General features: G+C 40.1%; 1 protein-coding gene across 2 annotated transcripts in view; it reads right to left on the bottom strand.

Annotated features, from left to right (window-relative positions):
* Positions 1-13,923, bottom strand: part of Wdr93 (WD repeat domain 93) — a 62,041-nt gene that overhangs the window by 23,918 nt on the left and 24,200 nt on the right. For both annotated transcript variants that reach the window (XM_045145845.1, XM_045145846.1), the window contains one exon: positions 8,867-8,951. In XM_045145845.1, coding sequence (XP_045001780.1) covers positions 8,867-8,951 — 85 coding nt within the window. The remainder of the gene's footprint in view (positions 1-8,866; positions 8,952-13,923) is intronic.

The following is a 13,923-nucleotide window of genomic DNA, read 5'->3' as shown; positions in this document are numbered from 1 at the left end:
CGGCTGGTGTCCTGCTCCAGAGCTCTTCTACCCATTCTTACTTTAACCAGTCTCTTACTGGTCCTGGAGCTTGCCATCGATCCTACAAGCTCCAAGCTCCAGAAAGTCTTGGATCTCTGCTCCTCTATCGGACTGGAGTTACAAATGTACATGACCATGGCCAGCTGTTTATGTAGCTCTTGTAGATAAAACTCAAGTGGTTTCTCAGGCCTCTTCAGACCCTCATGCTTGCACAGGAAGTGCTCTAAACCATCAGTTCCTAAATGGTCTTTAATTTTTTCAGGCATCCAAACTAGACATGGAGGCACATCCTTTCATCCCAGCAGCAGGTAGGATGAGATAGGAGGATTGTCATGAGTTGGAATTCAAGCTGGGGCTACTGAGCAAATTCCAGGCCAGCCTGGGCTAAGTGAGACCTTCCTTGAAATAAACAAGCAGAAAAAGGGTAGCCATGCTAGTTGTGTACAGTGAGATTGCATTGTGGTTGTTTTTTTTTTTTTTTAGATGTTTGTCAAGGCCTCAGAGCCTTTATTATTTTTTTATTTTTTATTAACATTTTCCATGATTATAAAAAAAATATCCCATGGTAATTCTCTCCCTTCCTCCACTCCCCGACACTTTCCCCTTGGAAATTCCATTCTCCATCATATTACCTCCCCATCTCAGTCATTGTACTTACATATATACAATATCAACCTATTAAGTACCCTCCTCCCTTCCTTTCTCTTCCCTTTATGTCTCCTTTTTAAGTTACTGGCCTCTGCTACTAAGTATTTTCCTTCTCATGCAGAAGCCCAATCATCTGTAGCTAGGATCCACATATGAGACAGAACATGTGGCACTTGGCTTTCTGGGACTGGGTTACCTCACTTACTATAATCCTTTCCAGGTCCACCCATTTTTCTGCAAATTTCATAACTTCATTTTTCTTTACCGCTGAGTAGAACTCCATTGTATAAATGTGCCACATCTTCATTATCCACTCATCAGTTGAGGGACATCTAGGCTGGTTCCCCTTCCCAGCTATTATAAATTGAGCAGCAATAAACATGGTTGAGCACGTACTTCTAAGGAAATGAGATGAGTTCTTCGGATATATGCCTAGGAGTGTTATAGCTGGGTCATATGGTAGATCAATCTTTAGCTGTTTTAGGAACCTCCACACTGATTTCCACAATGGCTGGACGAGACTGCATTCCCACCAGCACTGTAGAAGGGTTCCTCTTTTTCCACATCCCCGCCAACATTTATGATCATTTGTTTTCATGATGGTGGCCAATCTGACAGGAGTGAGATGGAATCTCAATGTAGTTTTAATCTGCATTTCCTTGATGACTAGTGACATAGAACATTTTTTTAGATGCTTATATGCCATTCGTATTTCTTCCTTTGAGAATGCTCTATTTAGCTCCATAGCCCATTTTTTGATTGGCTTGTTTGATTCCTTATTATTTAACTTTTTGAGTTCTTTGTATATCCTAGATATTAATCCTCTATCAGATATTTTTCCCATTCTGTAAGTTGCCTCTTTGCTTTTTTCACTGTGTCCTTTGCAGTGCAAAATGTTTGTAATTTCATGAGGTCCCAGTAATTAATCTGTGGTTTTATTGCCTGAGCAATGGGGGTTGTATTCAGAAAGTCTTTGCCAAGACCAATATGTTGAAGGGTTTCCCCTGCTTTTTCCTCTAGCAGTTTCAGAGTTTCAGGTCTAATGTTGAGGTCTTTAATCCATTTGGACTTAATTCTTGTGCATGGCGAGAGAGAAGAATCTATTTTCATCCTTCTGCATATATATATCCAATTTCCCCAACACCATTTGCTGAAGAGGCTGTCTTTTCTCCAATAAGTATTTTTGGCATTTTTATTGAATATCAGGTGGCTATAGCTACCTGGACTTACATCTGGGTCCTCTATTCTGTTCCATTGATCTACATGTCTGTTTTTGTGCCAGTACCATGCTATTTTGGTTACTATGGCTCTGTAGTATAGGTTAAAATCAGGTATGGTGATACCACCAGCCTTATTTTTGTTGCTCAGTATTATTTTAGATATTCGAGGTTTTTTGTGATTCCAAATGAATTTTTGGATTGTTTTTCCTATTTCCATGAAGAATGCCTTTGGAATTTTGATAGGGATTGCATTAAATGTGTAGATTGCTTTAGGTAAGATTGCCATTTTCACAATACTGATTCTTCCAATCCAGGAACAAGGGATGTTTCTCCACTTTCTAGTATCTTCTGCAATTTTTCGCTTGAGTGTTTTAAAGTTCTCATTGTAGAGATTCTTTACTTCCTTCGTTAGGTTTATTCCAAGGTACTTTATTTTTTTTTGATGCAATTGTGAATGGGAGTGATTCTCTGATTTCATCCTCTGTGTGTTTGTTGTTAGCATATATGAAGGCTACTGATTTCTGTGTATTTATTTTGTATCCTGCTACATGGCTGTAGGTTTTTATTAGCTCTAACAGTTTGCTAGTAGAGTCTTTAGGGTCCTTTATGTATAGAATCATGTCATCTGCAAATAATGATAACTTGATCTCTTCCTTTCCAGTTTGTATCCCTTTTATGTGTGTCTCTTGCCTTATTGCTATGGCTAAGACTTCCAAAACTATATTAAATAAAAGTGGGGAAAGTGGACACCCTTGTCTTGTTCCTGATTTTAGTGGGAAAGCTTCCAGTTTTTCCCCATTTAGTAATATGTTGGCTGTAGGCTTGTCATAAATAGCTTTTATTATGTTGAGATATGTTCCTTCTATTCCCAGTCTCTGTAGGACTTTTTAAAAAAATTTTTTTTGGTTTATTTTTATTTATTTATTTGAGAGTGGCAGACAGAGAAAGAGGCAGAGAGAGAGAGAGAGAGAGAGAATGGCACGCCAGGGCTTCCAGCCACTGCAGATGAATTCCAGATGCATGCGCCCCCTTGTGCATCTGGCTAATGTGGGTCCTGGGGAATCGAGCCTCGAACCGGGGTCCTTAGGCTTCACAGGCAAGCACTTAACTGCTAAGCCATCTCTCCAGCCCTCGGTAGGACTTTTATCATGAAGGGATGTTGGATTTTGTCAAATGCTTTCTCTGCACCCAATAAGATGATCCTGTGATTTTTGTCCTTCAACCCATTTATATAATGTATTACATTTATAGATTTGCGTATATTGAACCATCCCTGCATCTCTGGGATAAAGCCTACTTGGTCAGGGTGAATGATTTTTTTGATATACTCTTGTATTCTGTTTGCCAATATTTTGTTGAGAATTTTTGCATCTATGTTCATGAGGGAGATTGGTCTGTAATTTTCTTTTTTTGTTCTATCTTTGCCTGGTTTTTCTATCAGGGTGATGCTGGCCTCATAGAAGGAGTTTGGTAGAATTCCTTCTTTTTCTATTTCCTGGAAAAGCTTAAGAAGCAATGGTGTTAGCTCTTCCTTAAAAGTCTGGTAAAATTCAGCAGTGAATTCATGTGGGCCTGGGCTTTTTTTAGTTGGGAGATTATTGATAACTGTTTGGATCTCCATGTTTGTTATAGGTCTATTTAAGTGATTAATCTCATTTTGATTTAATTTAGGTAGGTCTTATAAATCAAGGAAATCATCCATTTCTTTCAGATTTTCACACTTTGTGGAGTATATGCTTTTATAGTATGTCCCTATGATTTTTTGAATTTCTCTGGAATCTGTTGTGATGTTACCTTTTTCATCTCTGATTTTATTAATTTGTGTCTCTTCTCTCTTTCTTTTGGTCAGATTTGCTAAGGGTTTATCAATCTTATTTATCCTTTCAAAGAACCAACTCTTTGTTTCATTAATACTTTGGATTTTTTTTGTTTCTATTTCATTAATTTCTGCCCTAATCTTTATTATTTCTTCCCGTCTACTGATTTTTGGTTTGCCTTGTTCTTTTTCCAAGGCTTTAAGGTGAAGCATTAGGTTGTTTACTGTGACCTTTCTAATTTCTTAATACAGCCACTTAAGGCTATAAATTTACCTCTTAGAACTGCCTTCATTGTGTCCCAGAGATTTTGATGTGATATGTTCTCATTATAGTTTGACTCTATAAATTTTTTGATTTCCTTCTTGATTTCTTCATTGACCCATTCATCATTTAGTAGTGTATTGTTTAGTTTCCATGATTTTGTGTATGCTCTATAGCCTTTCTTGCTACTGATTTGTAGTTTAATTCCATTGTGGTCAGATAGATGCAAAGAATTATTTCAATTTTCCTGAATTTGTGAAGATTTGCTTTGTGTCCTAATATATGGTCTATTTTAGAGAATGTTCCATGTGCTGCTGAAAAGAATGTATATTCTGCAGCCTTTGGATGAAATGTCCTGTATATATCTGGTAGGTCCATTCCTTCTATGACCTCATTTAGTCCAGATGCCTCTCTGTTTATTTTTTCCCGGGATGACCTGTCAATTGATGAGAGTGGGGTGTTAAAGTCACTCACCCACCACCACTGTGTTTGGTGTTATCTGTGACCTTACTTCTAATAGTGTTTGTTTGATGAATGTGGGAGCCCCTATGTTAGGTGCATATGTTTAGGATTATAATGTCTTCCTGTTAGAGTGTGCCCTTAATCAATATAAAGTGACCTTCCTTATCATTCTTGACTAATGTTGGACTAAAGTCTACCTTGTCAGATATTAGGATAGCAACCCCTGCTTGTTTTCTAGACCCATTTGCATGAAACACCATCTTCCAACCTTTTACCCTAAGATAATGTCTATCCTTTATAGAAAGGTGAGTTTCTTGGAGACAACAAATTGTAGGATCCTGCTTTTTAATCCAGTCTGCAAACCTATGTCTTTTCGTTGGGGCATCGAGGCCGTTGATATTAAGAGATATTATTGAAAGGTGTGTATTTATGTTTCCCTTTTTGTGTATGTGTGTGTGTGGTTTCGGTTCTACCTGTGCTCTCTTGTGTTAACTAGTATTTGAGTATTGCTTGTTTTTTCTAGGTTCCTTATATGTGTGCTTTTCCTTTTCTTCAGCATGAAGGATTCTATCAAGTATTTTCTGTAGAGCTGGTTTTGTCTTCAAATACTCCTTTAACCTGCTTTTGTCATGGAATGTCCTTATTTCTCCATCTATTTGAATGGATACCTTTGCAGGATAAATAAACCTTGGTTGACAGTTGTTATCTTTCAGAACTTGGAATACATCACTCTAAGCCCATCTAGTTTTTAAAGTATGTGTTGAATAATCTGCTGTAATTCTGATGAGTTTGCCTTTGTAGGTAACTTGATTTTTCTCTTGAACTACTTTTAATGTTTTTTCTTTGGTTTGTGTGTTTGGAAGTTTGATTATAATATGGTGAGGAGAGGTTCTTTCCAGGTTTTGTCTGGCTGGGGTTCTAAAGGCTTCCTGTATCTGCATTGGCACCTCTTTCCCAATTTGGGGGAAATTTTCTTCTATGATTTTGTTGAAGACGCCTACTATGCCTTTGGAGTGGAATTCTTCTCCTTCTACTATGCCCTGAATTCTTATATTTGATCTTTTCATAGTGTCCCGAATATCTTGAAATTCCCACTCATACTTTTCTATAAGTTTGTCTTTCTCTTTGTTGGACTGTATTAGATCTGCCACCTGGTCTTCTAGCTTAGATATTCTGTCCTCTCCCTCATCCACTCTACGGGTGAGATTTTCTACAGAGTTTTTTATTTCATTAACTCTGTTCATCATTGCTAGTAATTCTAACTGGTTTTTCTTTATTATTTCTATTTCCTTATTTATGTCTTGTATTGTCTTCTTTGTTTCATTAAATTGGTGTCCTGCGTCTTCTTTGATTTCCTCTTTGATTCCTTTGATTTGTTCTTTGACCTCTTTGAACATATTTACAATCATTCTTTTGAAATCTTTCTCAGGCATTTCCTCTAACTCATTCTCTCATTTCTGATGCATTAATACTTTTAGATGGATTTATATCGTCTTGCTTTTTAGTGTTTCTTGTGTTATAATGTATATATTTTTGCATCTTGGATTAAGATAATACTTGGATTTTCTAGCTAGCTGGGTATTCTTAGCTGTGTCAATTGATTTGATGTTATATATTTTCAGGGTAGGAGCTTAAGGTGTTAGGTGTGGCTCTTTAGACTCTCAGAGTATCTACAAAAGTGTTCCTAGGGGTTGAGTTTCCCTGCTATGGGAGTATTCAAGTAGGCTGAGTGGAATAAAATACAGGTAGATTCTAAAAGTTAACTAAACACTATACACATTCAATCAAAAACAGCCCCAAGTATGTATGCCAGAGTAGTTATTATAACAACCAGATCCTCTGTCAACAAAGAGGTTAAGATTTCTGGTCTGTTGAGGGATACAAGTCAGCTTGTGACCAAGTGAGACCCTTCCCTGGTGCAATCCCAGTTACTTTGCATGATTTTGGTCTCAGTCAAGTTGCTACCTGGGTTGTCGGGCTGCTGTTCTGATTTCTGGAGCTGGGCACTGGCTTTTCCTGCAGGGCAAACCGAGCCTGGCAAGTGTGGCCCTGCAGATCAGCACCCCTGCTGCTGGAACTGCTGCTGCTAAAGCTGCCGCTGCTGTCTGTTGCCGCTGCTGCTGAAGCTGCTGCTGCTGGGTCCACTGCTGCTGCTGCCTCTGCTGCTGTTGTAGCTGCCACTGCTGGAGCCACACTGCTGCTGAAGCTGCTGCTGCTGGGTCCACTGCCACTGCTGCCACTGAGGCTGCTGCTGCTAGATCTGCTGCTGCTGCCTCTGAAGCTGCTGCTGCTGGGTCTGCTGCTGCTGCCACTACTGGATCTGCTGCTGCTGGGGCCACTGTTACCAGTGCCAGAGCCGCTGATGTTGCTGCTGGACTCTGCTCCTGCTTGGGTCCTGCTGTCGGCTTAAGTTGGCGTGGCCGTGTCCCAGGACCGCTGCTCTGTTAGCTGGAGCTGGGCTCAGGCGGTGGGGGAGGGGAGGGAGCCGCAGCTGCTCTGGTTCTCTCGCTGTTCCACGTGTTCTTCTTCCTCGTGGTCTGCTCCTCTGTTGCTCACTGCCACTCTCCCTTCACATTTCTTGAGTTGTGAGGAGCGCTGGTGTGAGTGGAAGCTCCCCGCACCTGGTTTTTCCTGTGGCTCGAGCCCAGCCTGGCAGCTTTCTGGTGTGCTGCCGCCGCCACGGTTGGAGCTGCCGGGGACAATTTGCTGGCCTGTGCAGTCTCTGGATGCTCTGGATCTCTTCTACTTCTCTGCTGCCACTTCAATTTCCTATACACCTCATTTTTTAGTAAAAGTGTGTATTTTGCTGAGTTTTTTTGGTCTTTTTCCCCCCTAGGCTGTTTTGGCATGGTACCTACACCACCATCTTAACCGAAAGTCCCTCATTGTGGTTTTAATTTACATTTTCCTGGCAACATCTTTATATGTATTTATTGGCCATCTGAGCGATCTCTTTTGTACTAGATTGTTTCTTTTAGGGAGGAGTTAAGGTAGGGTCTTGCTCTAGCCCAGGCTGACCTGGAATTCACCATGTAGTCTAAGGCTGATCTCTGACTCACAGTGATCCTCCTACCTCAGCCTCCTGAGTGATGGATGGGATTAGCCTGGCCAGACTGTTTCTTTTATAAACATGATGTGTAGTTCTTCTGGATATGAGCCATTAGTAAATTTGGTGTATTGTGCATATCTTTTCCTATTATTGTGGCTCTTTCATGTTTCTTTTTTTGGTTTTACAAGGTAGGGTTTCACTCTTGTCTCTTACTAGGTAGTCTCAGGGTGACCTTGAACTCACAGAGATCCTCCTACCTCTGCCTCCCAAGTGCTGGGATTAAAGGTGTGCACCACCATGCTCAGCTTTCTTTCATGTTCTTAAGAACATATCTGGCTGATTAGAAGTGCTCAGCTTTTCCTTTGTTGAGACAGGGTCTTGCCATGATGTTGCCCAGATTGACCATGACATCACTATGTAGTCCAGCCTGGCCTCAAAGTGGCAGTTGCTTCCTGCATGTTGTGTTATGGTATCACCTTGCCCAACTTAGATGTTTTTAATTTTAATGCAGACCTTTACAATGTACCTTTTATTGTATTTTTGCATCTTATATTATTTTCTAAATAATATTATTTGTAAATATATATTATTTACTTATACAATGCATGTGTAATTTAGTTTGTGAATAGTCTGAGGCAGGGCACTGGTTTTTGTCTCAATATAGACAACCAGACCAATTTATTGAACTGATCATCCTTGTAACATATCAAGTGCCATAACAACTGAGCCATCTCTCCAGCTGGCTTCCCCTGTTTTCATGATTTTAGATGTTCTTAATTACTGTCATGTCCTACCTTGGTGGTTTCATTTCATGTCTTTTTCAGATTCATGCTTAGTATATTATGGGCACTGAGTAAATACTGATGACTGACACAGGAGTGTGAAAATGAATGAATTTCACCTAGCAATTGGAAACACTGTTTCTTTCCTGATCTTCCCATTCTGTTAACTGAATCCTTACAACCTTTACATTATCTTTTGTTTTTAGGTCCTGGAGCCTATAAGATTTTTTAAAATTTCCTCTTCAGAACTATGAATTCAATTACATATTGCTGCTATTAAATAGAAAAATGGGGGCTGGAGGGATGGCTTAACAGTTAAGGTATTTGCCTGCAAAGCCAAAGGACCCAGGTTCAATTCCCCAGGATCCATGTTAGCCAGATGCACAAGGTGGTGAATGCGTCTAGAGTTTGTTTGCAGTGGCTGGAGGCCCTGGTATGCCCATTCTCTCTCCCTCTCCCTCCCTCTCTCTCTCTCTCCCTCCTTCTTTTTCTAATAAATAAACAAAAATATTTTTTAAATAGAAAAATGGAAAATGTGGAGAAAAGCCAGAAGGAAAAAGTGGAGAAATCAATGACAAAGGAAGTAGAACACCAGCTCTTACTTACCTGTTATAGGTTTAGGTGGTTTTATTTTCATTATGTAAACTGGAAGACTCAACTTAACATCACCTTTAAAAGAAATGCTTACATCCTAAAATAAGGAACAGGCACAGCCATTAAGCCAACAAAAAGATATCATGGGATCATTAACTCTCACTCCAAGCTAGGTGTGGTGGTGCACACCTTTAATCACAGCAATCAGGAGGCAGAGGTAGGAGGATTGCCATGAGCTCAAGGGCATCCTGAGACTACATAGTGAATTCCAGGTCAGCCAGAGCTAGAGTGAGACGCTGCCTGGGGGGGGGGGGGGGGGGGAGGTGGAGCAAGTAAGAAGTAATTAGCAAAACAGTAGATTTAACCCCAAACATTAAATGTATATAGTCTAAATATTCCGGTTAAAAGGCATAAGCATCATTTCTCATTAGTTGGTAGAATTCATTCCTATATTCCTGTGTTGTTCATCACTGATTGTTGCTGAGTGCCTATAATGCATGAAGGACAAAGATGAGAAAGACACATCTGATAATAAAAAAGCAAAATCCAATTATACACCATCATAGTAAATTACAGGTGATGCACACCTGTAATCTCAGCACCTGGGAGGCTGAGGCAAGAGGATTGTGTGTTTGAGGCCATCCTGGGCTACAGGGCAGGCTCAAGGCCAGCCTGATGTATATATGTATGTGAAGAGAGATGCTATCTCAAAGAATAAATAAACCAAAAATACAAACAAGTAAATACCCTCTCAAAACTCCACTTCAGTTCTCAGTTTAAATGTAAACAAATGGTCTGGAGAGATGGCTCACCAGTTAAAGATGCTTGCTTTCAAAACCTGACAGTGCAGGTTTGATCCCCCAGTTCCCACAAAAAGCCAGATATACAGAGTGACAAATGCATGTAGAGTTGTCTGCATGGCAAGAGGCCCTGGTACACCCATTTTCTCTCTGTGTCTCAAATAAATAAATATTAAAAAACTAAATATAAACAAATGTGTTAAAAAGTAACAAAAATATTACATCTTGCTCAAAATAATGAAAAGAAAACTGGATTAAAAGATTTCAGTCAGGCTAGGCGTTGTGGCGCACGCCTTTAATCCCAGCACTTGGGAGGCAGAGGTGGGAGGATCGCCATGAGTTTGAGGCCACTCTGAAACTACATAGTGAATTCCAGGTCAGCCTGAGATAGAGTGAAACCCTACCTCGGAAAAAAAAAAAAAAAAAAAGAAAAAAAAAAGATTTCAGTCAGAACAAAAACTAGTACCAGTGACAAAAGAGTCATAAACCAATGCTAAAATGGTCAGCTTGTCAGAAAACACACCACCCCAAATTTGGGTAAAATATAGTAAGGATACAGAAAGCAGGTAGCTGAAGAGGCATGATGGCCTGGGTTTGAACCCCCAAATCTGCATAAAGTCAGATGCGCAAGGTGGCACATATATCTGGAGTTCATTTCTACTGGCAGGGGGCCTTAGTACACCCATTCATTCTCTTTCTCTCATAAACAAACAAATAAAAAGAGTAAATCAGCAAAGATATAGACGATGGCAATAAACTGACCAATAACAACAGAATACATAGTTACCAAGGACCTTTATCAAAGCAAACCATATTTTGGGCATAAAAGAAGATTCAATAAACTTGAAAGGATTCAAACTACATGAGATATGCTCTCTGATCATTATAGAATTCAATTATAAACCGATAAAAGATATCTGTAACATCACTAATGAATGCACGCTAAATTATTCATCAGTCAAGGGAGAGAAAAGAAGCAAATTAGAAAGTATTTTGAATTGCAAGAAAATGAAACATATCAATATTTAAACAATAAAACTAAAGCAAAATGGCCATCCCTCAGTATCCATGGGGACATTGGTTCTAGAACAAGTTAAGTCCTAAAATCTGGGGGAAGTCCTTTATATAAAATGGCATAGTATTTCTATGTAAAATAAGCATGTACCTGAAGTTATCTCTAGATTTCTTAAAATATGAAATTCAGTGTGTTATGAAAGTACCTTTTAGAGTTAGGTACTGATGACAAAGGAAAAGTCTAGACATACACAGTATGGACACAACTTTTTTGGGGAGGAATCCAGTAGTACAATTTTTTTTTCTTTTCTTGGGGGGGGGGTTTCGAGGTAGGGTCTCACTCTAGCCCAGGATGACCTGGAATTCACTATGGAGTCTCAGGGAGGCCTCGAACTCATGGCAATCCTCCTACCTCTGCCTCCCGAGTGCTGGGATTAAAGGTGTGCGCCACCACGCCCAGCTTTTTTTTTTTTTTAATTTTTTTTGGTCATTTTTTATTTATGAGCGACAGACACAGAGAGAAAGACAGATAGAGGGAGAGAGAGAGAATGGGCGCGCCAGGGCTTCCAGCCTCTGCAAACGAACTCCAGACGCGTGCGCCCCCTTGTGCATCTGGCTAACGTGGGACCTGGGGAACCGAGCCTCGAACCGGGGTCCTTAGGCTTCACAGGCAGGCGCTTAACCGCTAAGCCATCTCTCCAGCCCGCTTTTTTTTTTTTTTCTTCTTTTGAGGTAGGGTCTCACTTTAGTCCAGGCTGACCTGGAATTCACTCTGGAGTTTCAGGGTGGCCTTGAGCTCATGGAGACCTTTCTACCTCTGCCTCCTGAGTGCTGTGATTAAAGGCATGCACCACCATGCCTGGCCAGTCTTTCTTTTTAAAAAATATTTTTATTTGAGCTGGGCATGGTGGCACTCACATTTAATCGCAGCACTCAGGAGGCAGAGGTAGGAGGATCACCATGAGTTTGAGGCCAGCCTGAGACTACATAGTTAGTCCCAGGTCAGCCTGTGCTAGAGTGAGACCCTACCTCAAAAACCAAAATAATAATAAATAATAATAATAATAATAATAATTTTTAAATTTTATTTGCAAGCAGAGAGAGTGAATAGATGCACCAGAGCCTCCAGCCACTACAAACAAACTCCAGATGCATGTGCCACTTTGTGCATCTGGCTTTACGTGGATACTGGAGAATCATTAGGCTTTGTAGGCAAGCACCTTAACTCTTAAGCCACCTCTCCAGCCTAGTTTTTCTTTTTTTATTTCTTTACTTTCTGGGGGGAGGCTGACCTGGAATTCACTTTGCAGACTCAGGGTAGCCTGGAACTCATATCGACCCTCCTACCTCAGCCTCAAAAGTGCTGGGATTAAAGGTGTTCATCATTATAACTGACGCCAGTTTTTATTTTTTAAAAATATTTTTAAGCCGGGTGTGGTGCTGCACGCCTTTAACCCCAGTACTCAGGAGACACAGGTAAGAGGATCTCCGTGAGTTCAAGGCCACCCTGAGACTATGTAGTGTAGTCAATCTGAGCCACAGTGAGACCCTACCTCAAAAAACCAAAATAAAATAAATATTTTTAGCTGGGTGTGGTGGCACATGCCTTTAATACCAGCACTCAGGAGGCAGAGATAGGGTTGCTATGAGTTCAAGGCCAGCCTGAGACTAATAGTGATGTCCAGATCAACCTGGCCTACAAGATTCTACCTAGAAAAAACAAAAAAAGAATTTTTTTTTTTTTAGGGCCAGGCATGGTGGCTCACACCTTTAATCCCAGCACTCACAACAAACCAGCCCATAAAACTATGAACACAAAACTGCCCATGGCCACTGTAATATAACCCAATATGGGGGGCACTGGGGCAAAGAAATGTTAAATTTTAACTACATCACACAGACAGTGGTCTTGCGTGATGTAGTTAAAATATGTCTGCCAATTTTACAAAAATAAGAGCTAATGTAACTACACTGCTAGGATCTCTCCCAGGGCATTGGAAGGGGTTATGTGTAAGTGGCAGAAACCCACCTCTGGACAAAAGATTAATTTAATTTTTAATTTTTATTTATTTATTTATTTGAGAGAGAGAAAGAGAGAAAGAGGCAGACCAAGAGAATAAATGCCAGGGCCTACAGCTACTGCAAAAGAACTCCAGACACATGTGCCCTCTTGTATATCTGGCTTACGTGGATCTTCAAGAATCAAACCTCTGTCCTTTGGCTTTGTAGGCAAGTGCCTTAACTGCTAAACCATCTCTCCAGCCTGACTTATTTTTTGTCAATTAAAGAAAATTAATATTTTATTTATTTATTTGAGAGAGAAAGGGAAAGAGCTAGGCAGAGAGAGGGGGAGAAAAATGAGCATGTTAGTCACTGTAAACAAACTCCAGATGCATATGCACACCTAGCTTTGCATAGATCCTGGGGAACCGAACTTGGATCCTTAGGCTTTGCAGGTAAGCACCTTAACCATTGAGCAATCTCTCCAGACCTATTTATTTTATTTTGTGCTTATTTATTTTAAGGTAGGGTCTTGCTATAGTCCAAGGCTGACCTGAAATTCACTATGTAATCTTAGGCTGACCTCGAACTCACAATGATTCTTGTACCCTGGCCTCCTGAGTACTGGGATTAAAGGCATGCATCACCATACCCTGCTTATTTTTTATTTTATTTTATTATTTGAGTGAGAGAGACAGAGAGAAAGAAAAAGGCAGATAGAAAGAGAATGGGTATGCCAGGGCCTCCTGCCAGTGAAAACAAATTCCAGATATCTGCATAACTTTGTGCATCTGGCTTTACGTGGGTACTAAGGAATCAAACCCAGACCATCAGGCTTTACAAACAAGTGCCTTTACCCACTGAGCAATCTCTCCAGCCTCTTATTTTTTTTTTATTTCTTATTATTTTATTTATCAAGGACAGGAGGCTACCTTAATGGACATAAAACACGAGATTAAGTCACAAAGCATTTAGAAGTACAGCCCGATGGGGCATGTCACCAATATAACTGATATTTAAATTACTTTTAAAGTAAAAGTTGCCGGGCGTGGTGGCTCACGCCTGTAATCCCAGCACTCGGGAGGCAGAGGTAGGAGGATCGCCATGAGTTCAAGGCCACCCTGAGACTATAGAGTTAATTCCAGGTCAGCCTGGACCAGAGTGAGACCCTACCTTGAAAAACCAAAAAATAAAAATAAAAATAAAGTAAAAGTAAGGTTGTTTAATATGTAACTAAGTATCTTTTTTTAATTT

Source organism: Jaculus jaculus, chromosome 3 (assembly GCF_020740685.1).
Source record: "Jaculus jaculus isolate mJacJac1 chromosome 3, mJacJac1.mat.Y.cur, whole genome shotgun sequence".
In the NCBI taxonomy this organism is placed as follows: Eukaryota; Metazoa; Chordata; class Mammalia; order Rodentia; family Dipodidae; genus Jaculus; species Jaculus jaculus.
The sequence above is the reverse complement of the archived record's forward strand: the minus strand, read 5'-3'. Positions and strand labels throughout refer to the sequence as shown.